Source organism: Trichosurus vulpecula, chromosome 1, assembly GCF_011100635.1.
Source record: "Trichosurus vulpecula isolate mTriVul1 chromosome 1, mTriVul1.pri, whole genome shotgun sequence".
NCBI classification, from domain to species: domain Eukaryota; kingdom Metazoa; phylum Chordata; class Mammalia; order Diprotodontia; family Phalangeridae; genus Trichosurus; species Trichosurus vulpecula.
The window spans coordinates 936683-964260 of record NC_050573.1 but is presented as its reverse complement, the minus strand read 5'-3'; the positions used below and the strand labels follow the sequence as shown (position 1 = coordinate 964260).

The 27578-nt window shown below is 58.5% G+C and overlaps 2 protein-coding genes across 6 annotated transcripts in view; one reads left to right on the top strand and one right to left on the bottom strand.

Moving 5' to 3' along the window:
- LOC118834700 (glutathione hydrolase 1 proenzyme-like) overlaps positions 1 to 20940 on the top strand; it is a 45771-nt gene extending 24831 nt beyond the window's left edge. For 3 of the 4 annotated variants that reach the window (XM_036742139.1, XM_036742140.1, XM_036742141.1), the window contains exons 2-15: positions 2529 to 2607; positions 5446 to 5627; positions 5852 to 6022; positions 9378 to 9508; positions 9665 to 9751; positions 13853 to 14045; positions 14455 to 14612; positions 15364 to 15513; positions 15902 to 16038; positions 17233 to 17420; positions 17685 to 17812; positions 18490 to 18602; positions 20094 to 20207; positions 20627 to 20940. In XM_036742139.1, the coding sequence (XP_036598034.1) occupies positions 5856 to 6022; positions 9378 to 9508; positions 9665 to 9751; positions 13853 to 14045; positions 14455 to 14612; positions 15364 to 15513; positions 15902 to 16038; positions 17233 to 17420; positions 17685 to 17812; positions 18490 to 18602; positions 20094 to 20207; positions 20627 to 20773 (1713 nt within the window). In that variant the 5' untranslated portion in view covers positions 2529 to 2607; positions 5446 to 5627; positions 5852 to 5855 and the 3' untranslated portion in view covers positions 20774 to 20940. Of the gene's footprint in view, positions 1 to 2528; positions 2608 to 2805; positions 2872 to 5445; positions 5628 to 5851; positions 6023 to 9377; positions 9509 to 9664; positions 9752 to 13852; positions 14046 to 14454; positions 14613 to 15363; positions 15514 to 15901; positions 16039 to 17232; positions 17421 to 17684; positions 17813 to 18489; positions 18603 to 20093; positions 20208 to 20626 lie in introns of all 4 variants that reach the window. The other variant, XM_036742142.1, reaches the window with a different exon arrangement.
- A 3539-nt stretch (positions 20941 to 24479) lies between these two features.
- CHCHD10 (coiled-coil-helix-coiled-coil-helix domain containing 10) lies at positions 24480 to 27059 on the bottom strand. 2 transcript variants are annotated; one of them, XM_036736250.1, is made up of 4 exons: positions 26767 to 27059; positions 26401 to 26605; positions 24881 to 25022; positions 24480 to 24662 (listed from the first exon to the last, which is right to left on the bottom strand). In XM_036736250.1, exons 1-4 carry the CDS (start codon positions 27042 to 27044, stop codon positions 24643 to 24645), a joined length of 645 nt encoding a protein of 214 aa, XP_036592145.1. In that variant the 5' UTR covers positions 27045 to 27059; the 3' UTR covers positions 24480 to 24642. The 2 variants fall into 2 exon arrangements, with proteins under 2 accessions (XP_036592145.1, XP_036592153.1); XM_036736258.1 differs by lacking the exon at positions 24480 to 24662 and adding an exon at positions 25745 to 25832 and having other exon boundaries at positions 24887 to 25022.
- Between the last annotated feature and the right edge of the window lie 519 nt (positions 27060 to 27578).

Genomic DNA, 27578 nt, shown 5'->3' with positions numbered 1-27578 from the left:
CCCCTCAGAGCTGGCCTTCCTGGAGGAGGCAGACTTTAGATAGAGCCTGCCAGAGGGGTAGGCAAAGAGGCTGAGAGGATGGGGCAAGGGGAAACTTCTGGCTTGCAAGGGAATGCTGATGAGGGCCCATTGGAGGTCAGAGATCTCCGTGGCCTTCCTCAGAGCTTCATCGATTGTTGGGTGACCCAGGGCTTGGCCATCCATCACCTTCTTTGGACCAGGAAGGGAGGCGCTGGTCAGCCTCTGCAGCCCCAGCTGCTCCTAGGTTTGATGGGGGAAGGGAGCATTGATTAAGCACCTACTGTGTGCCTGGCACTGTGCAGACTGACTGCTTTGTCACTCTGAGCCCATAGACGGGCCAGGAGCACTGATTAAGCACCTATATTGTGCCTGGCACCGTGCAGGCTGAGCGCTTTGTCACTATGAGCCCATGTGATAGATGAGCCCAGGACAAGGGGCACCCGGAGGCTGCTCACTCTGCCCTCACCCCACACCTGTCTGTCTTGCCTTCTGGCAAGGACCCAAGACTGCCGACCCACCTGGGGCTCATGTCCTTCCCCAGTCATCCAGCAGGCGCCAGGAGGGCTTATATCAGGACCCCCTCTGTCTGTATATCTGGACCATCTTTATCTGGATCATCTTTTATTTTACCAATGATTGCACCAATGCCTCCCCCAGGAGGCAAACTGTCCCTTCTAACAAAGGAAAACTGGATGCAAGTGGCTCAGCAAAATCAGTGAAAGCTATGTTGGTGCCTGAACTGAAAAAGAGGGGATGAGGGAGCAGGGGAAGGGTGGGGAAGGGAGGGGAGGAGGAAAGAGGGGAGGGGAAGAGGGAAAGGTGGGGAAGAAGGAGAGGTGGAGGAGAAGGAGAGAGAGAGAAGAGGTGGGGGGAGGCTCGTTGGTGCGCCTAGCGTCCTTCAGACCCTCCGTCATTGGCACGGACTAGCGGCAGGTCTTTTGGGGAGAGGTGTTTGCTCCTCCCCTATGACCAAGGAGCCCTTGGGGAAGGGATCAGGATGTTAGCCAGTTGTTTCTCCCCCATCTGGGTATCAGCGATTCTCTTCGTCAGAGAGCTGATGGAAAGATTCATTGCCAGGTCACAGTCCGCCCTTTCTCGGCGGCACTGACTTGATGGACAGAAGCTTTCCCCCGTCACGTCACCGAAATGGCCTCTTCTGTCATCTCCTCGGAGAGATCAAGAGGTAGCGCTCTGGGCCAGGAGCCAGGAAGACTTGCGTTCCAATCTGGCTTTCTGGGTGACCCTGGGTGTGTCTCTGTTGGATATTGGAAGGGTTTGCCATTTCCTTCTCCAGCACATTTTATAGATGACCAAACCAACGCAAACAGGATAAAGTGATTTGCCCAGGGTCACCCCACCTAGAAAGTGCCTGAGACTGGATTTGAACTCAGGTCCTCCTGACTCCAGACCTGGGATTGATAGCCCCACCCCACCTTCATCCTGTCTCCTCCTCCCCCCTCCCCCTCCATCTTTCTCTCCCCTTCCCCCCCCTCTACCCCCACTCTGTCTCTGTCTCTCTCCCCTTCCTTCTCTCTCTCCCTCCCTCCTTCTCTCTCTCCCTCTCCCCCTCCATCTCTCTCCCCATCCCCTCCTCCCTCTCCCTCCCTCTCTCCCTCCATCTCTCTCTCCCCTACCCTCTCTCTCCCTCCATCTTCCTCTTCCCTCCCCTTCTCTCCCTCTCCCCCCTCATCTCTGTCTCTCTGTCGCTCTCTCTTTCTCCCTCCCTCTCTCTCTCCCCCTCCCTCCCTCCATCTCTCTCTCCCCACTTCTCTCCCTCTCCCTCTCCCCATCTCCCCACCCCCCATTGCTTGCTTCCAATCGTTCCCCTAGCTGGAGTTGGGAAAGATGTCCTCCATCTGTCTGCGTTCCTATGGTTTTGTTTTTTGAGGTGACCTTTCATTCTGAGGAAGGCACTTATATTGTGAAACTCTAAGCGAGATATTCATATGGCCTGAGCCCCAAAGGAGATTTTGGGGTCAACAGGCCAGGATGTCCCCTGGGTCAATCTCTGAGGCCCCAAGGGTGGGCTGAGCAGGGGCTTGGCTTCCTTTCCCCGAGGGCTCTGGTCTGGGGCTCTGATCTGAGGTTAAGGTGTCTCTGAGTGTAATGAGGGCATTTCAGACAAAGTGCTGGGAGAGCGTGAATGTGTATGTGTCCTGGAGTGTCAGAAGTCAGGCGGTATGGACTGAGAACGGCCCCCTCTCCCTTTGACTCCTCCCCTGGGGTGAGCTTGGAGGCTGAGCAGCGGACAGACCCCTTGGGGATGCTTCTGGGCTGGACGTTCAGGCCCCAGGAGGCTTAGCTGAGTCTCTACTGGGCCATATCCTGTGGAGCCTTTCCCAGCTCCTGGGGTCCCTCCCCTCCCCTATGGGCTGGGCTCTGGGACAACGAGGTTCAGTCTTCCCCAAAGCGACAGGCTTCCTTCTCTGCAGGGCCAGGCCTGGCTCCTCTCACTCTGCTACACCCCAAGTGATGCTCCGTTCACTCCCACCCCTCCCTCTCCACAGACTGCAGCAGACCAGGTTCTCTCCCTGAGGAAGGGGGTCCCCAGGGTGGCCCCGAGCCCACCTACTTCCCAAGATCTGGGTAAGTGCCTCTGTTGTTTCAGCTGGGCTGGGAGGCAAGAGACCTGGCTGTAGGCTCCTGGGCCAGTCACTGGCCTCTGAGCCTCCGTGCCCATCTCCAAGGACTCTATCCTGAGAGCCTTCTCCAAACCTTTGGGTGGGAAAGGGAAGTGGCCTGCTTGCTCCCTGAGCCCCCCTTCCCCTCCCCCTCCCTCCTTAGATCTTTCTGGAGTGGTGGAGGATGTGTGTCTGCAGGGAGCCCCAGCTGCACTCCTGGCAACATCTGGTGGGTGGGGGCAGGGCGGGTGATCTGGAGCGGGGGATGGGGGAGGCAGATCTCCCCCCTTCCAATGTGTGGCTGTGGCCCTGAGCAGGAAGCAGAGACTGGATCCCCAAGCCAAAGCCAGGGCTGGAGCTGGGTGTGCGGGGGTCCTGACGCTCATCGGTGAAGCCTGGAAGGAAGGGGAGGGGGTGGCATCTCCTCTGGGGACCAGGGCCCTGCCTGCCAGGGGGAGACATGCACAGGCTTGTTGAAACCCTCGAGTGTAGAGGCAGAAGGCATCAGCCAAGCCTTCCACCCACCAGCCTCTCTTAAACACCTACTGTGTGCCAGATGATGCTCGAGCCCCGAGGTTCCAAAGGGCCCTGCCTTCAACGTGCTTACACACAGCACGGATGTATGTGTGTGTGCGCATGCCTAAACACACATAGTAACATACAACATGGATACAGGAGAGTGTTTTAGGGGGAGCACAAGTGCCTGGCGTTTCTGGGAGGACTGGAAAACTTTTCATATCTGAGATGGCCCCGAGCTGAGCCTGCTGGGGATTGTAAGAGGCGGGGCATGCCGGGCACAGGGACCAGTCAGTGCAAAGGCCTGGTTATGCCCAGAGGAACAGACTCTGGCAAGCATGAGGTGAGGTTATTATGCCGGGCTGGGAAGGTTGGAGGGGCCCAAGTTGGGAAGGACTTTGAAGAGCGACCAGAGCCGTTTTGGGTTGGATCTGGAATTAATAGGGAGTCTATTGAGGAGGGGCAGATGAAGGAGCTGAGGCCAGAGGCCATGGGCCTCCAGGGAAAGTCAGTATGAGATCTGGGCCCCAAGCCTCATGTTTCCCACCATGACAGATGGGGCTGCCCAGGGTGGGAGGCACTCAGCCTGGAGGCCTGCCTGAACCCCCCATGCAAGTGGCCCTGGAGTCCCTAGCAAGGAGGCATCTCCCCTGTCTTTGGATCCCTCCAAAAACGGGGAGCTCACCACCTCTGGAAGTAGCTCCTTCTACCCTGTGACATCCTTAGAAAGCTCTTTCTGCCCTCCTGTACCCTCCCAGCTTTTGCTGCTCCTGGTCCTGCCTTGGGGGTCTCTTCTTCACAGAGGCCAGTCCTCTCTTCTCCAGGGCACCTCCTCTGGGGGTCAAGTTGCTTTCCTATTCTGTGCCCCAGACAGAAGCAGAGATTGGTGGGCAAAGACCCAGACCCCTGGCTGCTGGACATCTGGGTAAAGTGCCCGTGGGCCTCAGTGGGAGTGGGCAGGCTTGGCTGCCTCCCCATCCCCTTATCCCCAGGGGCTGATGGGACCGATCTTTGTTGGGGAAGGAGGGACCTGGGCCTCAGGCCCAGTGAATCATGGCCTGTCTAGACCCCTACTCTCCCCCTCCAAGGTTAAGGGAGTAGCCCCAGCCCTCCAGGGTCAGACAAACAACTTGTGAACAGAAAGGGAAGAAGGAGACCCAGAGATGCAGAGAGGACAGCGTAACTGGAGGTGGGGGAGGCATCAGAGGCCTCAGGCAGGAGGTGAGCTGGGAAGCCAGTGAGGGGTTCTGGGAGCTGAAGGAGGGACAGCCTGGACAAAGGTTCAGAGGCTGGAGATGGAGCGTCAGGGATGCGGAACAGCAAGGTCAGTGTGGCTGGACTGTGAAGTGAAGGAGGCTGGCAAGGGGCTTGGCTTTAAATGCCCAGCAGGGGAGAGCTGCTTTTTCCCCTGTGGGTCCCTGAAGTCAGGCCCCCGGTCAGGCTCCTCAACGCCCAGATCATGCCTGGCCTGCTCCAGCTGACCTTGCCCTTGCTTGAGATCTGCACCTGTGGAGTGGTCGGCTGGCCGACCCTACTCTGGGAGGAAGGCTGTGGTCAGTCTGGGCATTATCTGGCCTGGGGTGGGGTAGTCTGGGGGTCAGCGCTGCCCCAGGAGGGGATTGCTGACCTTGAGTGATCTCTTTGTCATAGAAAGGTTGGGGGTGGGGCTGCCAGGTGTGGTGTTGGCTGAGGAAGGGGGAGGGTGCTGAAGGCTCCAGGATGAAGAGGCCCCCCCAAGCACCCTCCTGGTGGTCCCAGAGTGGTGCTCCTACCACCCAGGCTGTTTCTCACCTCAGGTCCAGCCTCCCAGAGGGAGCCCCATCCATGCCATCACATGGTGTCCTCTCCTCCCCTTCCCTGGCCCCTGTGCCCTGGTACATGCTCTTCTCTGCTAGGTGGGGGCCCCGCCCCTCACTTCATGGGCCAGGTGCCCTGGGCCTTACCACAGAGCTGCAGGGGCCCCTGGAGAGCACCAGCCTCCGGGGCTTCAGCCTGCTCTTTTCTCTCTAACTTTCTTTGATGCTGCTGGCAGACAGAGAAGGCCACGAGTGGGGGGGGGGTGTCAGGACATATGGGGAGTGGGGAGAGGGTGCTGGGGCAGCAAGCCTTGGGGGCCCAGGGCCCAGGTCTGTCTCCTCTCTGGGAACTGGGAGGGGACGGCTCTATATCCTCGGGGAAGGAAGGACCTGGGTGTGGGACAGGTGCTCACGAATACCCCCCATCCCCACCCGTCCCACTGCAGGCCTGGGGGCTCCATCCACCCAGTGCTGTCTCTCTGTCTTTGCAGGACCAGGTACCCCAGTACGCCCGGGATTCTGCCCTCAGGGGCCAAGCAGGGGGTCTCCAGAGCTGAGTCAGGGCACAAAGGTGGTCAGAAGCTCTCAGCCCTCAGCGGCAGTGTGGGCTGAATTTTCTGAACCCTCTACCCTGAGACTTCCAGTCAGGCTTGGAGCTTGGCCCAAGTTGCTGGTAAGTCCCCCCATGGGGGGCTGGCTGGGGGCCCCCTGTCTTGTGCCCCCCCTCCCCTGCTGCTTCCAGCCCCACCTCCTAAGGGCTCTCCCTGACTTGGGGATGCTCCTGTGGCTCCAGGCCCAGAGCCCCACCCTGACCCCAGCAGGACCAGGGTGGCAGCCACGTGTCCTCCCTCTCCCCTCTGCTGATCCCAGCCCCGGCTTCCCACTATGTCCCCCCAGAACAATGAAGAAGAAGCTTGTGGTGGGGCTGGTCCTCCTGGTCATTGCTGTTATCACTGTGGCCCTGATCCTGGGGCTCAGCCTGCACCCTTGGGGCAGCCAAGAGTCTTCCCACATCTACAGGGGAGCCGTTGTGGCAGCCGATGCTGAGAAGTGCTCTGAGATTGGGAGGTGAGTCTGTGAGCCTGAGGCCAGCTGGGCGAGGTCCCCCTGCACCCAGCTGTGGGCCAGCTTCCCATCCTGGGGATTCCAGGCTGGCATCTAGCCCCTCTCCCAGCAGGGCCTCGGCCCCTCTCCAGGCCAGGCCCTGGCCCCTCCGCGTTCCTCTGCCTCGGCTCATCGAACCACCTGGCATCAGTGCAGAGACTGACAGGAGCTGATGCTCAGCCCAAGCAAACTCAATGGGGCCTCTGGACAAGTCCTTCCTGCTCTCTGGGCTGCCTCAGTTTTCTCTTCTGTGGAATGGGCTTCCTCAATGATTATACCTTGGGGTTGGGCTCCTGATGTGAAGCTCACTAAGGGCCAGTGGACTAGATGACCTTGTGGCCCACCTGGAAGCTGGTGCTGGGATCTCCTGAGGCTGCCAGTGACTGGGGGACGTGGAGTAGGGGGCTGGGGCGGGCTCTTGGCTCTCCACTCTGGGCAAGCTGATGGTCCCATGGCTCCCATTACTTCCTGATGCCTGGGGTTGGGGCTGGGAGGACTGCCTGTCTATGTCTGTCTGACACCCCCCCACCCTGGGCTGTCCTTGCCTGACCCTCCTGGTCTGTCCCTGTCTGACACCCCCCTCTCTCTGCCCCCCCTCTGTCCCTCTCTCCCATCCCTCTGTCCATTTCTCTTTCTCTGTCCCCCCTGTCCCTCTCTCCCATCCCTCTGTCCATTTCTCTCTCTGCCCTGCCTCTGTCCCTCTCTCCTATCCCTCTGTCTCTCTGTCCTCCCCTCTGTCCCTCTCTCCCATCCGTCTCTCTGTCCCTCCCTCTGTCTCTCTCTCTGTGGCCCAGGTCCCTCTCTCCCATCCCTCTGTCTCTCTCTCTGTCCCCCCTCTGTCCCTCCTCTGTCCCTCTCTCCCATCCCTCTGTCCCACCCCTGTCCCTCTCTCCCATCCCTCTGTCTCTCTGTCCCCCCTCTGTCCCTCTCTCCCATCCCTCTGTCCCTTTCTGTTTCTCTCTGTCTCTTTGGGCTTTGGATTCACCATTTTGGGATCATTTACTATCTTGGTCCAAATTAGTCACTAGACCAGCAAGCATTTATTAAGCACCAACTGTGTGCCAAATGCTCTGGTAGGCACCAGGCATACAAATTTCTGGAAAAGCGAAACTGATCTTGGGCTCAGAGAGTTTATGTTTAGTGGCCTCAGATCAAACCAAATTCCTGCTGCAATGTCCTTTTGAAAGGAAGCAGCCATTCCATCTATGTTCCTGGGGACATTAACTTGGGTCTGGGATCTCCCCTGTGTGGACATTCCTTCTACTGAATCAGATTGCAGCCCTTCATACCCAGGTGACTTGTGCACATTTGCCTGGGACTTTGCCATGGAGTCCACACAGCACGTTTTGCTTCTTCCTCTGGGGCCTCTAACGCTCCACTGAAGGAAGGCAGAGGAGTCCAGGGGCCACACATGGCCCATCCCATCCTTGGTGTCATGTATGTGGCAGAACCAGGTGGTTCTGGGCCCTTGGGATGCTTTGGCGATCATGGCATCATGGGACGTCCTGAGACGGGCCTCCCTCTTGAATCTGTGGCTGCCCTTCTGGGGAGTGGAAGGTGAGCTCTGAGAGCTGCCATGGCCAGGGCGGCAAGGAGGCAGGTCTAGCAACCTCATTTTACAATTGAAGAAGCTGAGGCTCAGAGAGGTGGGGTGACCTGCCCAGGTCTTTCAGGTCCAGCGCTGCACCTCCCAGAAGGCTGAGCCCAGGGGGTTGTCCCTCTACCTGCCTGGCCTGGGCTGGGTGGGAAGCATCTCTACTCCGGTGGTGAGGCTGAGCCCTTCTGAATGGCCATGCCCCCGGGGCTGGTCCAATCTGTGCAAGGTCCCCTAACAGAGGAGGTGAACCCTCCTGGAGGGCAGCACCATTGTCCGGTGGGTCTCCCTTAATGGTATTTGGAAGGATCCATGAGCTCCCTAAGGTGCACACTCCTTCCGACCCTGCAGGCTGAGGCTCATTCAGGTCCTTTCACCCAGGGACCCTCTCATCCTGCCCCCCTGATCTTCCACTGGAGATCCTCTCAAGACCTGGGGGCCTGGTCCAGGCTGCCCTCTGACCTCCCTCTTTCTTGCTGCCTGGCTGGGTCTGTGCCCAGCTACTGAATGATCAGCCCCACAGGCAGGGCCAGACCCCGATTCTGCACTGAGAGCTCATGTGGGATGGGGAGGGCTCCTCCCCACTGAACTGCCCTCACAAAAAAGAGCAGAAGCTGCAACTTTGAGTGTGGTGACCCCCCTCTGCGTATGCCACATTCTGTTCCAGCAGCCCCCCACCTCTCTGCGGTGGAAGGAACATGATCTGCTGCCCCGGACCTCCTGGGCGCTCCCTGACCGCATCCCCATGGCGGTCACTGCTTATCGGCTCTGTCTCCATTCGTAGCAATCTTCTCATGCTTCTCGGAACTCCTTGTCCATCACACTCCTGATTCCCTTAGTCCCGCCCCAGCCCCGCCCCCCTCCCCACCATTTGGCAGATGAGCTCGTAGGCTTGGCTGCTGCAGCCACGGGGGCGGGGCGGGTGGAAGCCCATTGCCTCCTTTTGTGGCCACCAAGCTGTGGTGACTGCTTGACTTCGTTAAACTCCGCCCGGAGCGATCTTCCTCACTTTTGTCCCTTTGTCTGTCTCTGGGCGCTTCATCATTGTAACTTAGGAAGCAATGGGGCACCCGTAGTCAGCAAGACACGAGTTCGAATCCTGTCGCCGGCAGGCACTAGCTGTGTGACTCTGGGCGAATCGGCCCACTTCGGTCTGCCTCAGCTTCCTCGCCTGTAAATGAGGATGCTGATCGCCCCTCCCCCTCCCCGCCCCCGAGTTGTTGAAGTTCCCTGGGCTTTGCCCACCTGAAAGCGCTCTGGAGGCTAGCGATGGCTACTTGGCATTCCGAGGTGGCAGGGGCCCTCTCCTGTCCCACTGAGCAGCGTGTGTGGAGATGAGCTCGCGGCCGCCCCCGGGAGCCTCTGCCGGCAGAGCCAGGGGCTCTTGGGGCATTGTCCAGGGGCCACATGTCAGGTCTGTGTCGGGGTGGCCTCTCTCTCCCTCAGGCTGAGCCTTTCTAGATGGTGCCAGGTCTGCCCTCAGGCCCATGAGCCTGGTCTTCTAGCCTCTCGAGTGTCAGGCTGGGGGTTGGGGCTGCCCACCTTTAGGGGGAGTTTGGTTTTGAGCCCCTGGTCCTGAAGGGTCTCTGCCCCTGTTTTCGTGCTGACATTGCACTGCTCCCTGGGGTGGGGGTGGGGGCGGTGAGGGCGCTTGCTGGTGAGGAGGGGGAGCCTGGTGGGGGGGTGGGGTTCAGGCTCTGACCCGGTCCTCTGGCGGCTGTGCAGGGATGCGCTGCAGGAAGGCGGCTCGGCGGTGGATGGGGCCATTGCAGCTCTCCTCTGCGTGGGGCTCATGAATGCACACAGCATGGGCATTGGCGGGGGTCTCTTCTTCACCATTTACAACAGCAGCACCGGTGAGTTTGAAGGGGGCGGCTCCGGGAGACCAGCGGGCATCTCCAGATGAAGGCCTGGCCCATTGCTTAACAAATGGGGAAAATGAGGCACAGGATGGTGCCACTTGGGACAGAAGGGCTTCCCCAGGGCTAACTCCCTCTGCTCCGTCTTGCTAGGAAAAGCCGAAATCATCAACGCCAGAGAGGTGGCCCCAAGACTCGCATTTGCCAACATGTTTAATACCTCAGAGCAGTCCCAGAGCGGTGAGTGAGGTGGTGTGGATGGACTGTCCTGGTGTGCCCAGGGTCCTGGGGGGAGGGAGAACTCAAGAGCAGCAGAGGGGGCCTGAGTCGAGAGGGATTGTCAGGCTGAGGGCGAAGAGAACCCCAGATAGCAAAGTCTGTGCTCCCAGCACGAGGGGATCCGCACATATATGTGCGCACATGTGTACATGCACATGCATGATACATATGTGCACATACAAAGCAGCATGCCACGTATGTGCACGCACACTCACAAGTGCACACACTGCACACTCACAGGAACACACTGCACACCACATGTACACACACAGATGCACACACGTACACACTCACTCATAGTGTACACCATGCATACTCACACGTGCACACATACAAATGCACACACGTGTGCACACTCACAGGAACACACTTCATACCACATGTACACACACAGATGCACACACATACACACTCACAGGAACACAGTGTACACCACAGTACACACCCGCACACACATACTCACTGTGGAGACTTTGAAGCTCTTGAACCCTTCTGTATGGACACCTTTGGTTTTTCCATCCTCTTCCTTTGGGTCTATGATCCTCTTCCTGGCCCTCCAGCAGAGACCATTCCTTGTACAAAGAAGGAAACAGAATGAAAGAGACCAAAGACAGTGATTCACCAGAAATGCCAACTGTGCCTACCAGTTACATTCAGCTCAGTTCAAATGAACGAGCATGCATTAAGCACCTGCTGTGTACACACTGAGGAGCTCTGTCCATATAGAAGGGTCTGGAAGGGATTCCTCCACCTCTGTGCCCCCGCTCAGGCAATGTAGTCACAGCAGCCCTGGGATGCCACCCTGTGGTGGGCAGCTCCAAAGATATGTCTATGGCCTTGAATGAGGTTGTTAAACCTGAAAGTTTGGTTGAAGGAAACAACAGAGCTAGGTGATACGAAAATCCATGTTGTTTATTATTTTCCCTTAAAGCATAGCGGAGCTAGCTTACTTGTACGTACAAGGAGTCAGAGTATAAACTCTGGCTGGCTGAACAAAGCAATGAGAAAACTTATATACATTATTTTAGCAGAGCTAGCAAGCCTGTATGACCTCATTTTTATGACCCCCATGTATGTTTAACCATGATACAAGAAGAGGATTTTCCTTAATGGAATAGGGTTGTAAGGAATGTTGACAAAGGTCAGTTAATATTAAGCAAGATAGTCTCTCTTGGGATTAGGGTCTCATCCCTTAATGGCTAACAGGGGTGAGAATGTCCTTAGGTCAGTCTAATCTGGCCTTGCTGACAGAGGTAAGGGTATTTCCTGAGCAAACTTTTAGAGAGAACAAAGAAGCCCAGGTCCTGGATCTTCATCCAGTTACTCATTAATTCAGGCTCTGGGTCTGGTTGAAATTAGAAATGATATAAAATAGTATAATATTTTCCACAAGGTTGAGCAAAGACAGACATTATGGGACTGAGTCTCAGAGAGCTTTGACTAATTAGGACTCAGATGAATTTTGAGCTTGAGTGGGAATGGGGGCCCTGCAGGAGTTGGGGAAGGGAAAGAAGAGGGCATTTCTTCTCCCACCCCATGGCAGCCAGGTGGCTTTGAAGGAGCGCTGCTGTATCCAGTGGGGAGCAGGGACACACACAGGGGCCTTTACATTTTTTGTGTCCTAGACCCCTTGGGAGTCATTCTGGTGAAACCTAAGAACCCCTTCTCAGAATCACGTTTTTAAATGTAGAAAATAAAATACACAGAGTTATAAAGGACACCAAATGTAATCAGACATTTAAAAAAAAAATTTCACAGAACCCAGGTTAAGACCCCCTGCTCTAGATGAACAAGGATACAGAGAGACAGTCACTTGAGGGACAAAGTAGCTTTCTGGATTAGGACCCTGACAGCAGAGAAGAGAGCCAGTTCTGGAGAGGAACAGAGCCTGGGAGCCCGCCATGAAGATTCTACAAAGGGAAAAAGGTTTCCGGGTTCTGTAGAACCTTTGCCACATGTGTTTCCTACACAAGTGACTCACCACTGTTGTACTTTTAGTCTGAGCTCATCCTTCCCATGGACATCATATGTATCTGTGGGAGAATGCACCCCCAGGTTTAGGGGGAAATGTTTGATAGCTACTGCTTTTCCTCTGCTGCCTTATTAAATGCCTTTGCTAAGAGCTAATTGTATCTACTAGCTTATTGTTAGTGGGAAGCACGCTGGTGGGAGCTCATGAGCGATAGCCACAGGCTCACTGTCAAACCCTGAGAGTGGCAGCCCCTGTGGAGGGGTAGGCAAGAAGGGGTGCTACACTGGGAGCGGGGCTCCTCCATAATGATCCCATGGGCTGGTACTCCTGCTGCTACTGTTCATGAGTGCGAGGTCAGGGCATAGAAACATCATTAGGATAAGAATAGTAGCAGGCATTTCTGGAGAGCTTTAAGGTTTGTTAAGGTGTCTCATTTGAGGAGAGGTAGGTGCTGTTATTATCCCCATGTTACAGATGAAGAAACACAGTTGGTAAGAGTCTCAAACTGAATTTGAACTCGGGTCTTCTTAACTCTGGGTCCAGGGTTATATCTACCGAGCCACACCCCCTCCTGGGCCTCCAGTATTGGGTGGAGGGCTCCCTTCCTTGCAGAGGGATTTTGGAGAGAAGGTGTGAGTAGAAGGGGCATCAGGAGAGGCCATGTGTAGAGAGTGGCATTGGAGCAGTCTTGAACGAAACTAAGGATTTTATGAGGCCTAGGAGAGGCGTGGGGGTGGGGCATGAGCATCCAATGTCAGCAACATTCACAGGGTCACTAATGGAATAATGGAGTAACAGCTGAAAAGGTAGGAGAGGGCTTTGAACGCCATGCAGAGGATTTTGCATTTGACTCTGGAGGCCACAGGGAGCCCCAGGAGGTTATTGAGTAGGGGGTGATGCGGTCTGACATGTGCTTTAGGAAAATCCCTTTGGTGCTGAATGGAGGGTGGACTGATGGGGTGAGAGACTGGGCAGGCAGACCCCACCCCCAGTAGGGGGGGAGGGGGAGGAGGAGGGGCTGCACCAGGTTGGGGCAGGGTCAGAGGAGAGGAGGGGGCTTAATGGAGAAACGTTAACAAGGTTTACATCTAAATAACTGGCAACAGCTTGGAGCTGGGGGAGGCAAGGTGAGAGAATGAGGGGTGGCCATAGGGCTCCCCACCCTCACTCAGTAATCTCCAGTGGCTCTCCATCACCTCTGGATGAACTGTAATCTCCTTTGCTTGGCCTTCAAAGCCTCGACCCCTCCCTGTGGCCCCGCCCCTTTCCAGTCTTCTTTACTTTATCCTCTCTGGCCCAGTGGCCCTGGCCTCCTGGCTAATCCTCACACAAGATACTCCAGCCATCTCCTGCCTCCAGGCATTTTTCCTTGCTGTGCCCCCTGCCTGGAATGCTCTCTCTCTCTCTCTCTCTCTCTCTCTCTCTCTCCCCTTATCTCCATCTCCCAGCTTGTTAGCCCCTTCCCCCATTAGACTATGAGCACCTGACTGTCTTTTGCCTTGGCATGGTGCCTGGCACATAATAGGTGCCAGGTGACTTGGTTTGACTGGGAGGATGGGATGGTGGTGCCCTCGGCAGTCCTAGGGAAGTTTGGAAGATGGAAGGGCTTGGTGGCAAAGTGGACAAGTTTGGTTTTGGACATGTTGGGTATCAGGTGTCCACTGGACGGACATCGAGGCAGCTGGAGATTGGAGATGGAGGTCAGCAGAGAGGTGGGGGCATGGTGAAGGTCATTCAATTCATGGGAGGTGAGGAGGTCACCCAGTGAAGTTGGCCAGAGAGGGAGGAGGAGAGTGGGGGGGGGGGGTCGCTGGGAGCCTGGGGAACAGCCAAGGACAGAGGGCCTGGCCTGGAGGAGGACAGAGCCCAAGAAGGAGCAGCCAGAGAGGAAGGAGGAGAGCCAGGACAGAACCTGGGGGTGTCCCAAAAACCTAGCCAGGAGAGAGGATCCTGGAGGAGGGCCACCCTTGCAGGGGCGGCCTGGTGCGGGATCCAGACTTTCATGGCTTTGGTCCCCATCCCCCCCCATCCAGCTGTCCTGGTATTAAAGGCTCTTTGAATGCTGCTCTGGTTTGCCCCTCCCAACCCAGGAGGCCTGTCCGTGGCTGTCCCCGGGGAGATCCGTGGCTATGAGCTGGCCCACCAGCGGCATGGAAAGCTGCCTTGGTCCCGCCTGTTCCAGCCCAGCATCCAGCTGGCCCGCTATGGCTTCCCGGTGGGCAAGGGCCTGGCTAACGCCCTGATCAACAGGCGGGAGACCATTGAGAGCCTCCCTGATCTCTGGTAAGCCCTATCACCGCCCTTTCAAGGTGCTGTTAACAGTTGCTCATGGGAAATGCTACTGGCTGCTGCCAGATCGAACGTTGGGGTTTCTAGCTAGCCCGGCCCCTGCTGTCTGGCTCCCTGGCTCCTGGGTGCTAGAGACTCCTTGGAAGGTCCTGGGTTGAGCCCCCCCCCGCCCCGTAGCCAGTCTCTCCAGCTGAATCCCCTCTGCCAGCCCCAGCTCTGGTTCCTGGAGGAGCCTTGGGGTCCCAGCCATCTACCCTGACAGCCCCTCTCTAAGCTGGGGGGCATCTCTTCAGTGTCTGGTTTGGGCCCACTGTCTTTGCTGGCACTAACAATCAGGGTAGCTGCCATCCCCCTTCTAAGGTAACAGGCGATCTTCCTCTGTTCCCACCTCCTCAAATCACAGCAGAGTGTTTTGTCGGGATGGGAAGATACTGCAACAAGGCGAGATCGTGAAGATGCCCCAGCTGGCGATGACCTATGAGACGCTGGCCTGGGAGGGGGCGGACGCCTTCTACAATGGGAGTCTGGCCCAACAGATTGTCCGAGATGTGCAGGCAGCAGGTGAGGCTGAGGTGGGCGAGGAGTTAGGGACTCTACGGGGGCCTGAGGGAAGGCTTTGGGTTTCCCAGGAATCCCTCCGAGGCCAAGAGACACAACAGGTCTTCAGTGTTAGGAAGGGCAGGGGTGAGCTGCAGCCTGTTCAGAGAAGGGCCTCCTGGCCATGCTGCATGGGAGGGTGTCTAGAAAAGAGAAGACCCCCCCCCAGGGGGCGCAGAGCTGTCACCACACCCCTCAAGGGCTGCCCTGTGGAGGAAGGACCAGGCTGCTCAGTTTGGTGCTGGGGCAGAAGCCAAATGAGATTGGATGCCGCCCATCAGAGTCATCCCAGAGTGGAAGAAGCCACCTCCAGAGGTGGTGGCCACCGCCATACCCTCCCCGGAGATCTCTCTTGAAGAGGCTGGTCTCTGAGCACTTAGAAACTTTGAAGAGGGAGTTTTTACTCAGCATGTGCTGGACAAGATGTCCCAGTCTGAATTCCCTGCCCAATGCTGAGATCTCCTGGGACCCCACACAGACAATCCTGCAGACTCTGCTGGACGGGGAGCTCACTGCCTTCCAATCCAGCCCATTCTTCTTTGGAACAGCTCTGCTTGCTAAGAAGAAGAAAAGGGATTCCCCCCCATCCTTGGAAGATGACCCCCCCCCCATACACACATACATTCACCTCCTTTAGGCTAATGCTGCTAGAACCCCCTGGTGATTCACAACTGTAGGCATCAATGGAGATGTGGCTTCTCTGTTCCCTGCCCAGGCGGGATCCTGAGTCTGGAGGACCTGAACAGCTACCGGGCTGAGGTGATCGAGAACCCCCTGAACTTCAGCCTGGGTGACTACATTGTCTACACGCCCAGTGCACCCCTGAGTGGCCCTGTGCTTAGCCTCATCCTGAATATCCTCAAGGGTGAGCAGCCCCTGCTACCCAGCACCATCCTGGACTGGCCCCACTGAGGGACTGCGGCAGGCCAGGCGAAGGACTTCTGCACACATGGGAGTAGGGCATGGAGTGGGGGAGGGGAAGTCCAGCCACCAGCAAAGACCCTGGACCCACCCACCCCTTCTGCTGCCAGGGCTGCCGACCAAGGCCGTGCCAACCACTCTCCTGCCCTGGCCCTCCACCCCTGAGCCCCAGATGCCAGCAGCTTCTCCTACCCAGTCATCTGGCCCACAGGATGGGCTGGGGCTCAGTCAGGGCTGACCCCTCCTCCTCCTCAGGCCCAGGCACCATGTCGGGGGAGATGGGGGATAGCCATCCTGTCCTGAGCTAACTTTGCCACCTCTCCCTGGACCAGGGTACAACTTCTCAGAGGCAAGTGTGAGCACGCTGGAGCAGAAGGGCCTGACCTACCACCGCATTGTGGAAGCTTTCCGCTTTGCCTATGCCAAGAGGACGCTCCTGGGGGACCCCAAGTTTGTGAATGTGTCTGGGGTAAGATGCCTGGGCTCCCTGATGGGAGGAGCCCTGGAGAGCAGCAGTGAGGCCTAGGAGGGCTGGGGGGGGGCACCCAGGATTTGAATCCCGCTCCTGGAGCTGGCTGTGTGACCTTGGGTCAATCACAACCCTTACTGAGCCCTGGGTTGTCCTGTGGCTTATGTGAGAGGAGGGACATGATGTGTTCTGTAGATGGTGCTTGGACCTGATGTACCTGCTGTTGAAGGAGGGAAGCCCAGGCAGGGCAAAGGCATGGAGGTGGGAGATGGAGGGTCAAGTTCAGGGAGCAGCTACCCCGCCAGTCTGACTGGAATGTGAAACAAGATGGTGAAAGGGTCGACGGCTGGTGGAGGAGATTGGGGGAGGGTGTTGGGTGTCAGCCTGAGAGGTCAGCCCCAACCTTGGAGACGAAGGAGGGAAGGTACTTGGTTGGGGCACAGCCAGGTGGAAGGTTGGGGAGCAGGACAGGGGAGGAGGGTCTGCCCCAGGAGCACAGGGGCTTCCCCCTGCCCCCATCACCCTCACGTGGGGCTGGGAGAGCGTGGGTTCTAAAGCTGACCCGTGGCAGAGCTGGGCCTCTGAGTGCAGTGGAGCCATCCTGGCCATGAGCCTTCCTGCCTCTGGGAAGGCTGAAGTTGCTCCTGTCCACAAAGTACTTTCCTCCCCCAGCCTCGGAGCTGGTGGGATGTTGCCAAGAGATCTTCAAGCCACTGAGAGGGCAGTGACTTCCTCAGGGTCACCAGGCTGACAACAGGCTCTGGGCCAAGCTCTCTATCCATCGTGCCAGCTTGCCCTTCCCTGCTGACCACTGAGCTGTCCTGCCTTCTTCTCTTTATTCAGGCTGAGCCATGGGCTAGCTTGTGGTGGGTGTCATTGATGAGGGGCTGGCAGATGGATGGCAGCTCCCTGGCCGCCTCTGGCTGATAGAAAGCAGTGGCTTCCTTGCCTCTGGCTGATAGAGAGCAGCACCTCCCTGGCTTCTGGTTGATGGAGGGTGGCTCCCTGGCCTCAGTTCCCTGGCCCCTGGCTGATAGAGAGCAGCAGCTCCCTGGCCTCAGCTCCCCAGCCTCTGGCTGATAGAGAACAGCGGCTCCCTGGCCTCTGGTTGACAGAGGGTGGCTCCCTGGTCTCTGGCCTCTTGCCGGCAGTTGCCTGGCCTTCCTGCCCCTCACTTCAGGACCGTTCCGGCAGGTGATCCAGAACATGACCTCCGAGTACTTTGCCAACCAGCTCCGGGCTCGGATCACAGACAACCAGACACATGAGACTGAGTATTATGAGCCGGAGTACTTCACACCCAGTGATGGGGGCACGTCTCACCTGTCCGTGGTGGCCGAGGATGGCTCTGCTGTGTCTGCTACCAGCACCATCAATCTCTAGTAGGCGCTGGGGACATCCATGGTGGGGAGGCTTGCTCTAGAATAGGCTGGGGCCCCAAAGTCATCTATGGGGGCCTGAGCTGGGCACAGGGTGGGGCCCTAAAGTAAGTCCTTTGTGGGGCCTGGGCTGACCCAGCTTGGATGGGCATGGGCTAGGCTGGGCCTCTTCTGTAGGACAGGGCTGAGGCTGGGCGAGGACTCGGCGGGTTGTGCGGGGCTGGGTCATCCCCCAGCAGCCTCTCTGTTTCCCCGCTGCCTTTGAAGCTTTGGCTCCAAGATTCTGTCCCAGAGCAGTGGCATTGTGTTCAATGATGAGATGGACGACTTCAGCTCCCCCAACATCATCAACCAGTTTGGGCTCCCCCCATCCCCAGCCAACTTCATCACACCAGGTGCCCCTGGGTGGGACAGGGAGGGAGGCAGCAAGAACAGCCTGATGGGGCTGCTAGGGACCTGGGTGGAAGAGGTGGAGGGAGGGAGAGGGGGAATGATTTGTCCTGAGTCAGTGTCTGACTGGGTTGAGGGTGCGTGTGTGGGGGGGGGGGGCGGGGTGTAGGGGCGGGTATGTGTGTGGGAGGGTGTGAGTGCAGGTGAGTGTGAGGGCGTGTGTGGGGGTGCAGGGGCAGGTGAGTGTGAGGGTGTGCATGGGTGTGTGTATGTGTGTGTGGGGGTGCAGGGGCAGGTGAGTGTGAGGTTTTGTGTACGTGTGTGTATGTGGGGGGGGTGCAGGGGTGGGTGAGTATGAGATTTTGTGTGTGTGTATGTGTGTGGGGGGTGTGGGTGCAGGTAAGTGTGAGGGCATGTGTGGGGGTACAGGGGCAGGCGAGTATGAGGGTGTGTATGTGTATGTGTGTGTGGGGGGTGCAGGGGCAGGTGAGTATGAGGGTGTGCATGTGTATGTGAATGTGTCTGGGGTGCAGGTGAGTGAGTGTGAGGGGTGTGTGCATACAGGAGGGGGTGTGCATGTATGTATACAGGACACACCTATGTGTGGTCACAGTTCTGTGACGTGTGCAGCATTCACATGAGACCACGTCTGTGACATGTACCGCATGTCTGTGGCCTGCAGGCAAACAGCCTCTTTCTTCCATGTGCCCCACGATCGTGGTGGACAAGCACAAGAAGACCAGGATGGTGGTTGGCGCATCCGGGGGCACCCAGATCACCACAGCCACAGCCTTGGTAGGCAATCCTGGCAGTGGGTGAGGCAGGTGGGGGCTGGTGTGTGGGAGTGATTCCTGGCTCCCTTGAAGCCCCACATTCACGACCCCAGATGGATTCTTGGACAGGGACTCGCTGTGTGGGCTTGTGGCCCCCTGTCCATCCTGCTCCTTATCCCCACTTGCCCCAACAAAAGCAGGAAGGGGGCCCTGTCCCTGACCACCACAGCTCAGGGGTGGTCCAGGTGCCCTGGAATGCCGGGAGTGTGGGAAGGAGTGACCTGAGATGGGGCCTTGAATGCCAGGCTCTCTCAGCAGTAGGGTGCCATCGAAAGGTTTTGAGCAGAGGAGGGATGTGGCCAGATCTGTGCAGAAGACAGAGAATGTGGGACTGGATACCGGAGGGTATGAGAGTGAGGGTCAGCAGGGCTTGGTGTCCAAGGGAGCCGATAGAGCTCAGGCTACAGGAAGCCCCATAGCCTACCTGTGCCCTCCCATGCCTCCTGCACATGCCTACCCTGTGCTTCTCAGGCCCTTCCCACGCCCAGGGCTTCCTCTTCTGCCAGGCCTGGAGGCAGAGAGATGGGGGGAGTGATGTGCAGATTCTAGCCAAGCATTTGGCAAAGCTTCTTGCTCTGATTTTCAGGAGGAAGCAGAGAGGGGGTGGGGTGGGCATCCAGTTGGATGGGCCCAGAATGCTTCAGCCAAATGGGAACGGTGGCAGTAAATGGCTCAGGCTCAGTGTGGTGGTGGGCCCCGGGGATCAGCACCTTGGAGAGAGCTACAGAGGCTAAGCTCGGCTTATTTGGGGATGACCCAGCCTCACCAGAGGGCAGAAGCCATCTGCAGAGATTTGATGAGGAAAGCAGGGCTTAATTCTCTGCAGAGGCCTGCGATAATGAGGTGCGCAGTCAGTGGTTTGTCTGAAGTAGGCCGGGGTCAGCAGCAGGGGCGGGGATGGGGTGGGGGTGCTGCCGAAGGAGCCCGAGGGAGCTGTAGTGGGACCAGGAGGTGAGAGGCCATCCCACTGCCTCTGCCCTCCTCTGACCTGGGCTCTGCCTCTGGTTCCCAAGAGGAAAGGCAGTGAGAAAGCACACAACCCATGTTTGTTTGGAAGCCTCCCATGGAGCTCATGCCCTCCTACTTCTGGACGGGACAAATGGCTGGGAAGCCTGACCGTTCCTCCTGGGTGTGCCCGTGGGGCCGAACCGAGCTCGCTTCCAGGGAGCAGCCCTCAGGCCCCTCCTGTCCTTACTAAGATGAGGTGGAATGATGGCCCTCTCCATGGACCCCAGATGGTCCTCATCTACCAGGCGCCAGGACAGCCCATGGGTGGGGGATGGGAGGCCACTCACCACTCCTGGAACCCTGCATGGGCACCGCTGTCAGATTGTGTCCAATTAGGGAAGCCCACAAGGCAGCGATGCGCTGCAGCCCCTGTGTGGCCATCCCCCAGTAAGGCGCCCTGGACCTGAGGCCTCCCCTCCACCTGCATTTGCCCCTCCCTCCCCAGGCCATCATCAGCCACCTTTGGTTCGGCTACGACGTGAAGAGAGCTGTGGAAGAGCCTCGGCTTCACAACCAGCTTCTTCCCAACACCACGACCCTGGAGGAGCAGTTAGAAAAGGTGTGTCAGGGAAGGGGCGCTGCAGGGGAGGGAGGGACCTGCCAAGTCCAGCTGGGCCCCAGAGAGCCCTTGGGTACCGTTCAAGATAGGGGAGGGGGGTGTGGAGAGAAAGAGACAGAGAGAGACAGGCAAAGAAGAGAGAGATGGGGAGAGAGAGAGGAGAGAGAGAGAGGAAGGAGAGACAGAGACACACAGAGAGACAAAGAGACAGAGAGAGAGACAAGGACAAAGACAGGCAGGCAGACAGGCAAAGACAGGTGGGGGCCTGGGACAGGTCACATCTCCTCCCTCCAACCCTGGCCCCAAGGTCCTCCTCTGTGAATTGGGTGTGTTGGGAGGTGGGGGTGGGGGTGGGGATCCATGATGCACCTGCCTGGGCCCTCATCCTGCCAGGCTCAAGCTGGCCTTCTCTGTTCCAGGCTGTGGGGCCTGAGCTCAGGGCCCGGAATCACAATACCCAGACCACCAAGGACTTCATTGCTGTGGTTCAGGCAATCGTGAGCACCCCCGACGGTTGGGCGGCTGCCTCAGACTCCCGCAAGGGGGGTGTGCCTGCTGGTTACTGACTGAGCTAGGCCTAGGGGCAGCCGCTGGGCTGGGCAGGGGCCCTAGAACTCGTGGACTCTGAGGACTCATCACAGGGATGAGGGGCAGGGCAGGGCAGGGTCTCCCTGGTTCTGTTTCTGCCACAAGCTGCTGATTCAGGCAATAAATGAGTTGGACCCATCTTCCAGACTGGGCCCCCCCCCCCTTCAATGCAGCCCCACCAGGACCCAGAGGGAGGGAGGGAGGCCTGGCCTCAGCCCTCTTTGTCTCCCCTGGGTCCTGAAGCTTCCTTCCTCTGAACTCTCTGGGCCTTAACGGAATGGGCCTCAAGGACCCAAGCCTTGCTCGATGTCCAAGGGTCACTGGGGGCAACAGGATCTGGGCCTAGGACACGTCTGAAGGTCATCATGGGCCTCAGGACCTGGAGCTGGCACCATGTCTGAGGGTCATTGTGGGCACCACTGGTATTATATCTGAGGGTGATCATGGGCACCAGATCCCAGGCCTGGCACCATGTCTGAAGGTCATTGGGGCACCGGGACCGGGGCTGGCACCATATCTGAGGGTGATCATAGGCATCAGGACCTAGGCCTGGCACCATGTCTGAGGGTCATAGTGGGCACCAGGACTGGGGCTGGCACAAGGTCTGAGGGTCATTGTGGGCACCACTTCTGAGGGTGATCATGGGCACCAGGATTCAGGCCTAGCACCACATCTGAAGGTCATCATGGGCACCAGGACTGGGGCTGGCACTGTGTCTGAGGGTCATTGTGGGCACCACTGGCACCAGGACCCAGGCCTGGCACCATGTCTGGGCTTCATTGTGGCTTCCAGGCCTTTGCCCTTTCCAGGAGCAAACACTGGGCCCTTTAGAAGGCCTGCTGGTCACCCCCCACCTTGGCTTGTCCCAGAATGCTAGCATGTCCCCCCAGTTACCCTAGCCCATACCTGGGCCCCTGCTGTGCCCTGGGCTCAGCCACTTCCTACCTGACCTGAGCTCCTGGCAGCCAGGAAGCTAGAGGTGCCCAGGCACCAGATAGGGCCCTCTTGCCAGGAACCAGGCAGCAGCAGGTGCCAGCCAGAAAGAAGCCAGGGCTGGGGGCTTGGGCCATTCATGGAAGGGAAACTGAAGTTGGACTGATGTCCCAGATGGGACAGGTGAGGGCACAGGGTGGGGAGGGACCAGGAGGACCCTGGGGCAAAGGGGAGTGTCTGCCCAGTGTGCCTTAGAAGGAGGCAGCCCAGGGGAAGAGATGCCCAGTTTGTGGGGGGCAGGGAGAGCCTAGAACAAGCCCCAACTTTGCTGTTTCACCAGCTGTGCCAATGGGACCAAGTCCTCTCGGCTCCATCTTTGCCCCACATGACTCCCGAGGGCCTTCTGAATCCCTGTGGCTGCCAAATGTCGGGCTAACCCTGCCCTGGGCAGCCTAACTAGGCCCTGGTCCTGACTGAGCAGCCCCTGACGGAGCCCTGAGTCCTGGCCCAGACGAGCCTCAACCGCTGGGGCCTCCAAACTCCATGTGGTCTTCAGACCCAGACGGAGCAGAAACCCGCCCTGAGGAGGACTCTGGCCCCTGAACCCCTGAACCCCTAAGCCTGAGTCTTAGTAGAGGCTCGATGCCACCTGGACCCCAATGATGGCGCTGGCAGACTCACCCGGTCTTGCCCTAGCCTCAGGCCCAGTGAGGACTCAGAATGATCCTGAGCTGGCCCTAGCCTCACCCCTGCCCTTGACCCCTGGCACCACCTGCCCTCCCAGCCCCCAGTACCCACCCCATTTCAGCTCCTAGGTTGGACTTAGCCATGGCCTCAGGCTGCCCCCACTGCCCGTTCACTGGGGAGTCCCTCATGGAAGGCCCATGTAGAGTAGAGGCTGGAGAAGCAGAGTGCCTGTCCTGGCCTGAGAGGGCAGCTACTTTATTTAGGTCTGGGTGACCTTGGGCCATTCCCTGCCCTCTCCAGGCTTCCTCCTTTGATCTCGATGCCTGGGGGTTGGGCAAGCAGAACTCTGAGGGTCCCTCGAGAGCCTCTTGTCCCGGGGTGCAAAGCTCACCACCTTCTACCAGAGGCTGGCCCCCAGATGGCTGGCTACAATCCCTGTTCTTCACCCCCTCCTCCCTTGGGCACCAGGCCTGGGCCCAGCTAGCCCCTGGCTGAAGTGGGAAGGACCTGGGAGAAGATTGGGGCTGGCAGAGAAGGGAATGATGAGACCACCCTCTGAAGCTAGGATCCTACTGTGCCCTTAATGAGGTACTACCTAAGAGCAAGGGGGAACATTTGACACCCAGTGAGACCCTCTGAGTCCTAGTGAGGTGGGAACAGGGTGGCTCTGGAACCCAGGACTCTGGCTTCTCAGAGCAAGGCTCACAGCACAGCCCCATGTCTGTGCCTCTCCTCTCCTTCCTACCCTCCTCCCTCTCTCCTTCCTTCCCTCCTCCCTCCCTTCCTTCCTTCCTTCTCCTCCCTCCCTCTCTTCCTTCTTCTCTCCCTCTCTCTTCCCTCCCTCCCTCCTTTCCTTCTCCTCCCTCGCTTTGTTCTTTCCTCCCTCCTTCCTTCCCTCCCTTCCTTCCTTCCTCCTTCCCTCCTCCCTATCTCCTTCCTCCCTCCCTTCCTTCCTTTCCTCCCTCCCTCTTTCCTCCCTCCCTCCTTTCCTTCCCCTCCCTCCCTTTGTTCTTTCCTCCCTCCTTCCTTCCCTCTTCCCTCCCTTCCTCCCTTCCCTCCTCCCTCTCTCCTTCCTCCCTCCCTTCCTTCCTTTCCTCCCTCCCCCCCTCCCTTCCCTCTTCCCTTCTCTAAGCTCCAGTGCTTCCTCCTCCTTACAGCTCTATTCCTCCGCTCATCCCTCCTTCCATCTTCGATCACCTTGCCTTAGCTGACCCTGGCAGGTTGGTGGTTGTGTCCAATATGGTGCACTACGGGAGGTGGGTCCTTTATAAACATTGGCTGAAATGGATCAGACTGAAGTGAAAGTCCCAGTTAGGTGGGATTCGGAGGTAGGAACAGGGGAGGGCTGAAGACCCAGGAGAAGCAGAGGGCAGCCATCAGTTCATAAGGGCATAGCAGAGCAAAGAGCGGGCAGTCCCTCCGGGGACCTTGGCCCCACCTGCCAACCTCCACCCTCTGGCCAGGGGGTGGCCCCCAGGTGGGCAGGCAGCTTGGGCAGAGACAGGAGGCAGAGCCTGTGAGGCATGGGGCCAACCCCGACGAATTGTTTCAGACTTCTCTCTGCTCATTTTGCCACATGCCGCAAAAGGGCCCTGAGCCAGTGAGCCCCAGGACTCCCCAAAATGACCCCCATAGGACAGCCCAAGGCCCAGCTTTCTGAAGCTGCTCTCCATTCTGCTGTCACTATGTGGGGGGCACAGGAGTGGACAGGACTTTATAGTAGTACCTACCCCTGGGGCCTGAGTGCCCACCCTGTCCAGGGCTATGCCTGAGGAGCCCCGCACCCACAGCCACTCAAAGGGTAAAGATGGCACTCAGGAATGGTGGGGAGGGCTGGGGTGGGGGATGGTGAGGCCCTGGTCAGGGAGGCTGGGCCAGCCATGGCCATCTTCCCAAAAAGCTCAGCGAGCAGCAGCTTGTGTTTTCCAAGGACGGCCTCCTGAGAGGGCATGAAGCAGGTGGCCCTGGGCCCCTCCCCTGATGTGGGCCCTGTGGTGGGGTCCTGAAGGTGACTGTGAGCACAGTGAGGAGGTCCTCGATGGGCCAGATAAAGCCAGACACAGATGAAGGACAAGAGACCCCTGTTTAATTGGACATAGTCCCTTTCCCAAGTGTCCTTCCCAAGAACATCTCCAAAGAAGACTGACTCCCGTCAGCCGATCTCCTGCTATGGGCAATGGAGGTGTTGGCAGAGCGGGACCCCCACGGCGGGCTGCGGCGTCTGGCTTCACAGAAGTGTGGTTAGGCCTGCGAGGAGAAGAGCCCGCAGGAGAGGGGGAGCTTTGGGGCCATGCTGACCTCCCTATCTTCATCTGGCTGCTGAGGGTTTGCCACCCCTGTCCGTACTACCCCAAGCCCAGGTCCAGGCCTAGCCCCAGCCTTAGCTCCAGCTACAGGCCCAGGCCCAGGCCCTGTATCTCCTCCCCCGCCCCTAGCCCCATCTCTCCAGTCCTCTCCCTTCTCACCATAGCTATGCTGACACTGCTTCAGGGCCTCACTGAAGCCCTCACACAGGGTCAGCTCATTCTGGCTGGTAGAACAGTCCAGGAACTGCTTGATTTCATAGTAGCAGGGCCTTGAAGGGGCTGATGGTGATGCCTGGGGGGCCTGGGGAGCCACAGGGAGACAAACTCAGAGAGGGAAGGGAGCTGCCCCTCCCCCCAGCAACAGCCCCGACGGTGGACAGCCCTCCCCCACTCCCCAGCCTCTGCTCAGAGGTCCCTCCATGTGCCACCTCTCAGGCTTTGCCCAGGCTGTTCACCCTCCTCAAGTCCACCTCCTTGCTTCACCTTTCCACATTCCCCTTAAGGCCCTTCTGCCCTCTCTACCTGGGTCTCCTCCACACCTCCCCCTCAGACTGGGAGCAGGGTGTGTGTTCTGCCTTCCTCCCCAGCACCCAGCTCGGGGTGCAGCACACAGTAGGTGCTTCATCAATGCTTGTTGGCTTGGCCCCGTCCCCGCTACCCCCGCTTTGCCCCCTCCATGACAGCTCCCCAGGGGCATGCAGGTGGCTTCTCTTCTGGCCAGCTCCCCCCTCCCCAAAAGGGCCCTGGAGCGGGAGCGCTTTCAGTCGTGGCTGACTCTCCGTGACCCCGTTTCTGGAGTGGTTTGCAGTTTCCCTTTCCTCTGACAGACGAGGAAACTGAGGCCAACAGGGTGAAGTGACTTGCCCAGTCACATAGCTACTAAGTGTCAAATTTGAACTCAGGAAGAGGAGTCTAGAGGACTCCAAGTCCGGCGCTCTATGGCGCCACCTAGAGGGAGTTGGGACCTTGCGGGGCCCCTGGTTCCTCCAGCACCTCAGGCTTTCTGGGCTTTGCAGCGCTCACCACCGGACTGAGGAGCTGTGGTGCAATCCTGGCCCGGTCCTGCACTGCCTCCCAGTGGCCCTTCTCTGGCCTCCCTCAGTTTTGCTATCTGAAAAAGAGGAGGGCTGCTCCAGGGTTTAAGAGGCGTAGCGGACTTGGGAGGCCAAATCCTGGCTCGGGTACTTTCCAGCCCCAGTGCGTGTGCGTTTGGGGCGGGAGGGGGGTGGCGGTTTGTGTCTCTCTATGCCTCGGTTCCCACAGCTGTACAATGGGCTTCACGATAGCCCCTACCTCCCAGGGTTTGGGTGAGGCTCAGATGAGATCCCATAAGCCCAGAGTCGGTGGCAGCAGTGGCTGTCCTGGGCACCCCTTTCAGACACTGCTGCAGAAACAGGGGGCACTCTGGGGGTCATTAGGCAGACCCTCCCCTCCCCCCCTTCTCGCTGCTTCCTCCCCCACCGCCTTGGGACTGGCCTCTAACAGAACCAAGAAGGATGCTCCAGGGGCACCGGGTTTGGCCCCTTTGGCCTGGGCCAGTTGTGTGACCTTGGGCCAGGTTCCCTGCCCTCTCTGCACCACCCCTCTTCCGGATGGAGGGGCGGGTCAGCGGCTCGTCCTCCTCCACCCCTCCACCCAGCGCCTCTGGGGGGCCCCAGCCTAGGCTCCCTCACACTCACCTGGGCCGGGCGGGGGGTCGGCTCTGGCTGGGGGCTGCTGCCCCCGCTGAGGACCCCGGTCAGGGCACTGCCCACCACGTGGCCTACAGCCGAGCCCACGGCCACGCCCGCCGCCGTGGATGCCATCTGGGACAGGAGGCCTGGCTGCCCGCTCCTCGGGGCGTGGGCCGGGGCCGCAGCTGGGGCCGTCGGGGGAATCAGGCGGCTGCGGAGGGAGGGAAGTTGAAGGGGACGACCCCTCTCCCTTTCTCCCCACCACGCCCAGCAGCGATGACCTTGACCATGACCTGGCTGTGCTGCCGCGACCGCCCAACCCCGAGCCCTTCCTCCCCCCAGGCCGCTCCCCGCCCCGCCCCTGGGGCTCACCTGCCCGATGGGGCAGGCGCGGCAGTGCTGCGGCTTCCGCGGGGCATGGCGGGGTTCGAGGGACCAGGACAGGGCCCGCCCGGAGGTGACAGCGGCCTAGGCTGGGGCTGTAGGAGTTGGGGTGGGGCCTGGCCGAGGGGGCGGGGCCCCTGGGAGGCTGAGCGTCCGCCCCCTTGTCCTTTCCCTAGGGGCAAAGACAGCTCCTTGGCCCCAGGCACCGGGACATTCCTGGTGCAGCATCTCCCGGGGGGACCCTGGGACCGGGCTTGTAGATCCATGGAGCAGGGCCTTGACCAGCTGGGTCCGCTCTCTTGGGCTCCTCCGACCCAGGGTCCCACATCGCTCTCGCCTGCCAGCTCTGAGGCCCTTCTGAAAACCAACTCCGAAGGGCGGCCCACGGTAATATTTACTGTTTAGGGGTAGGGAAAGCCGTTATGATAAGAATGACAAGTTTACCCAACTGCTCTATTATTCAATGCATTTGGAAGAACAAAAGGTCAAGAATTTAAAGAAGCTAAGGGAAAAAATGTAAAGGAAGGAGACTGAGCCCTATCAGATCTTCTACGGAAGGCAAGAGGAAGGGAAAATGGATCATTTTGATTATTTTAAATTAAAATTTTCTTGCATAAACAAAACCAATGTAGCTAAGAACAGAAGGAATGCAGAGAACTGCGAAGAACCCTTTTCTAGATAATCTCTCAGTGTGATTTGGTTGGAATACTGCTGTGGTCTAGGATATGACGAGCTGGTTGATTTAGAAAACAGGGGAAGACTTGGACCCAGGAGGTAAGGTGCCATCCACCTGCAGAGAA

Bases quoted from the DNA above. Each gene is read 5' to 3' on its own strand.
- CHCHD10 (XM_036736250.1), bottom strand. From the start codon at position 27,044: ATGGATCTACAAGCCCGGTCCCAGGGTCCCCCCGGGAGATGCTGCACC. The intron at 25,023-26,400 runs GTGAGTGTGAGG...GTGGCTCCCCAG, and splicing joins CGACCCCCCGCCCGGCCCAG to GCCCCCCAGGCATCACCATC. The intron at 24,663-24,880 runs GTGAGAAGGGAG...TTCTCCTCGCAG, and splicing joins GCAGTGTCAGCATAGCTATG to GCCTAACCACACTTCTGTGA.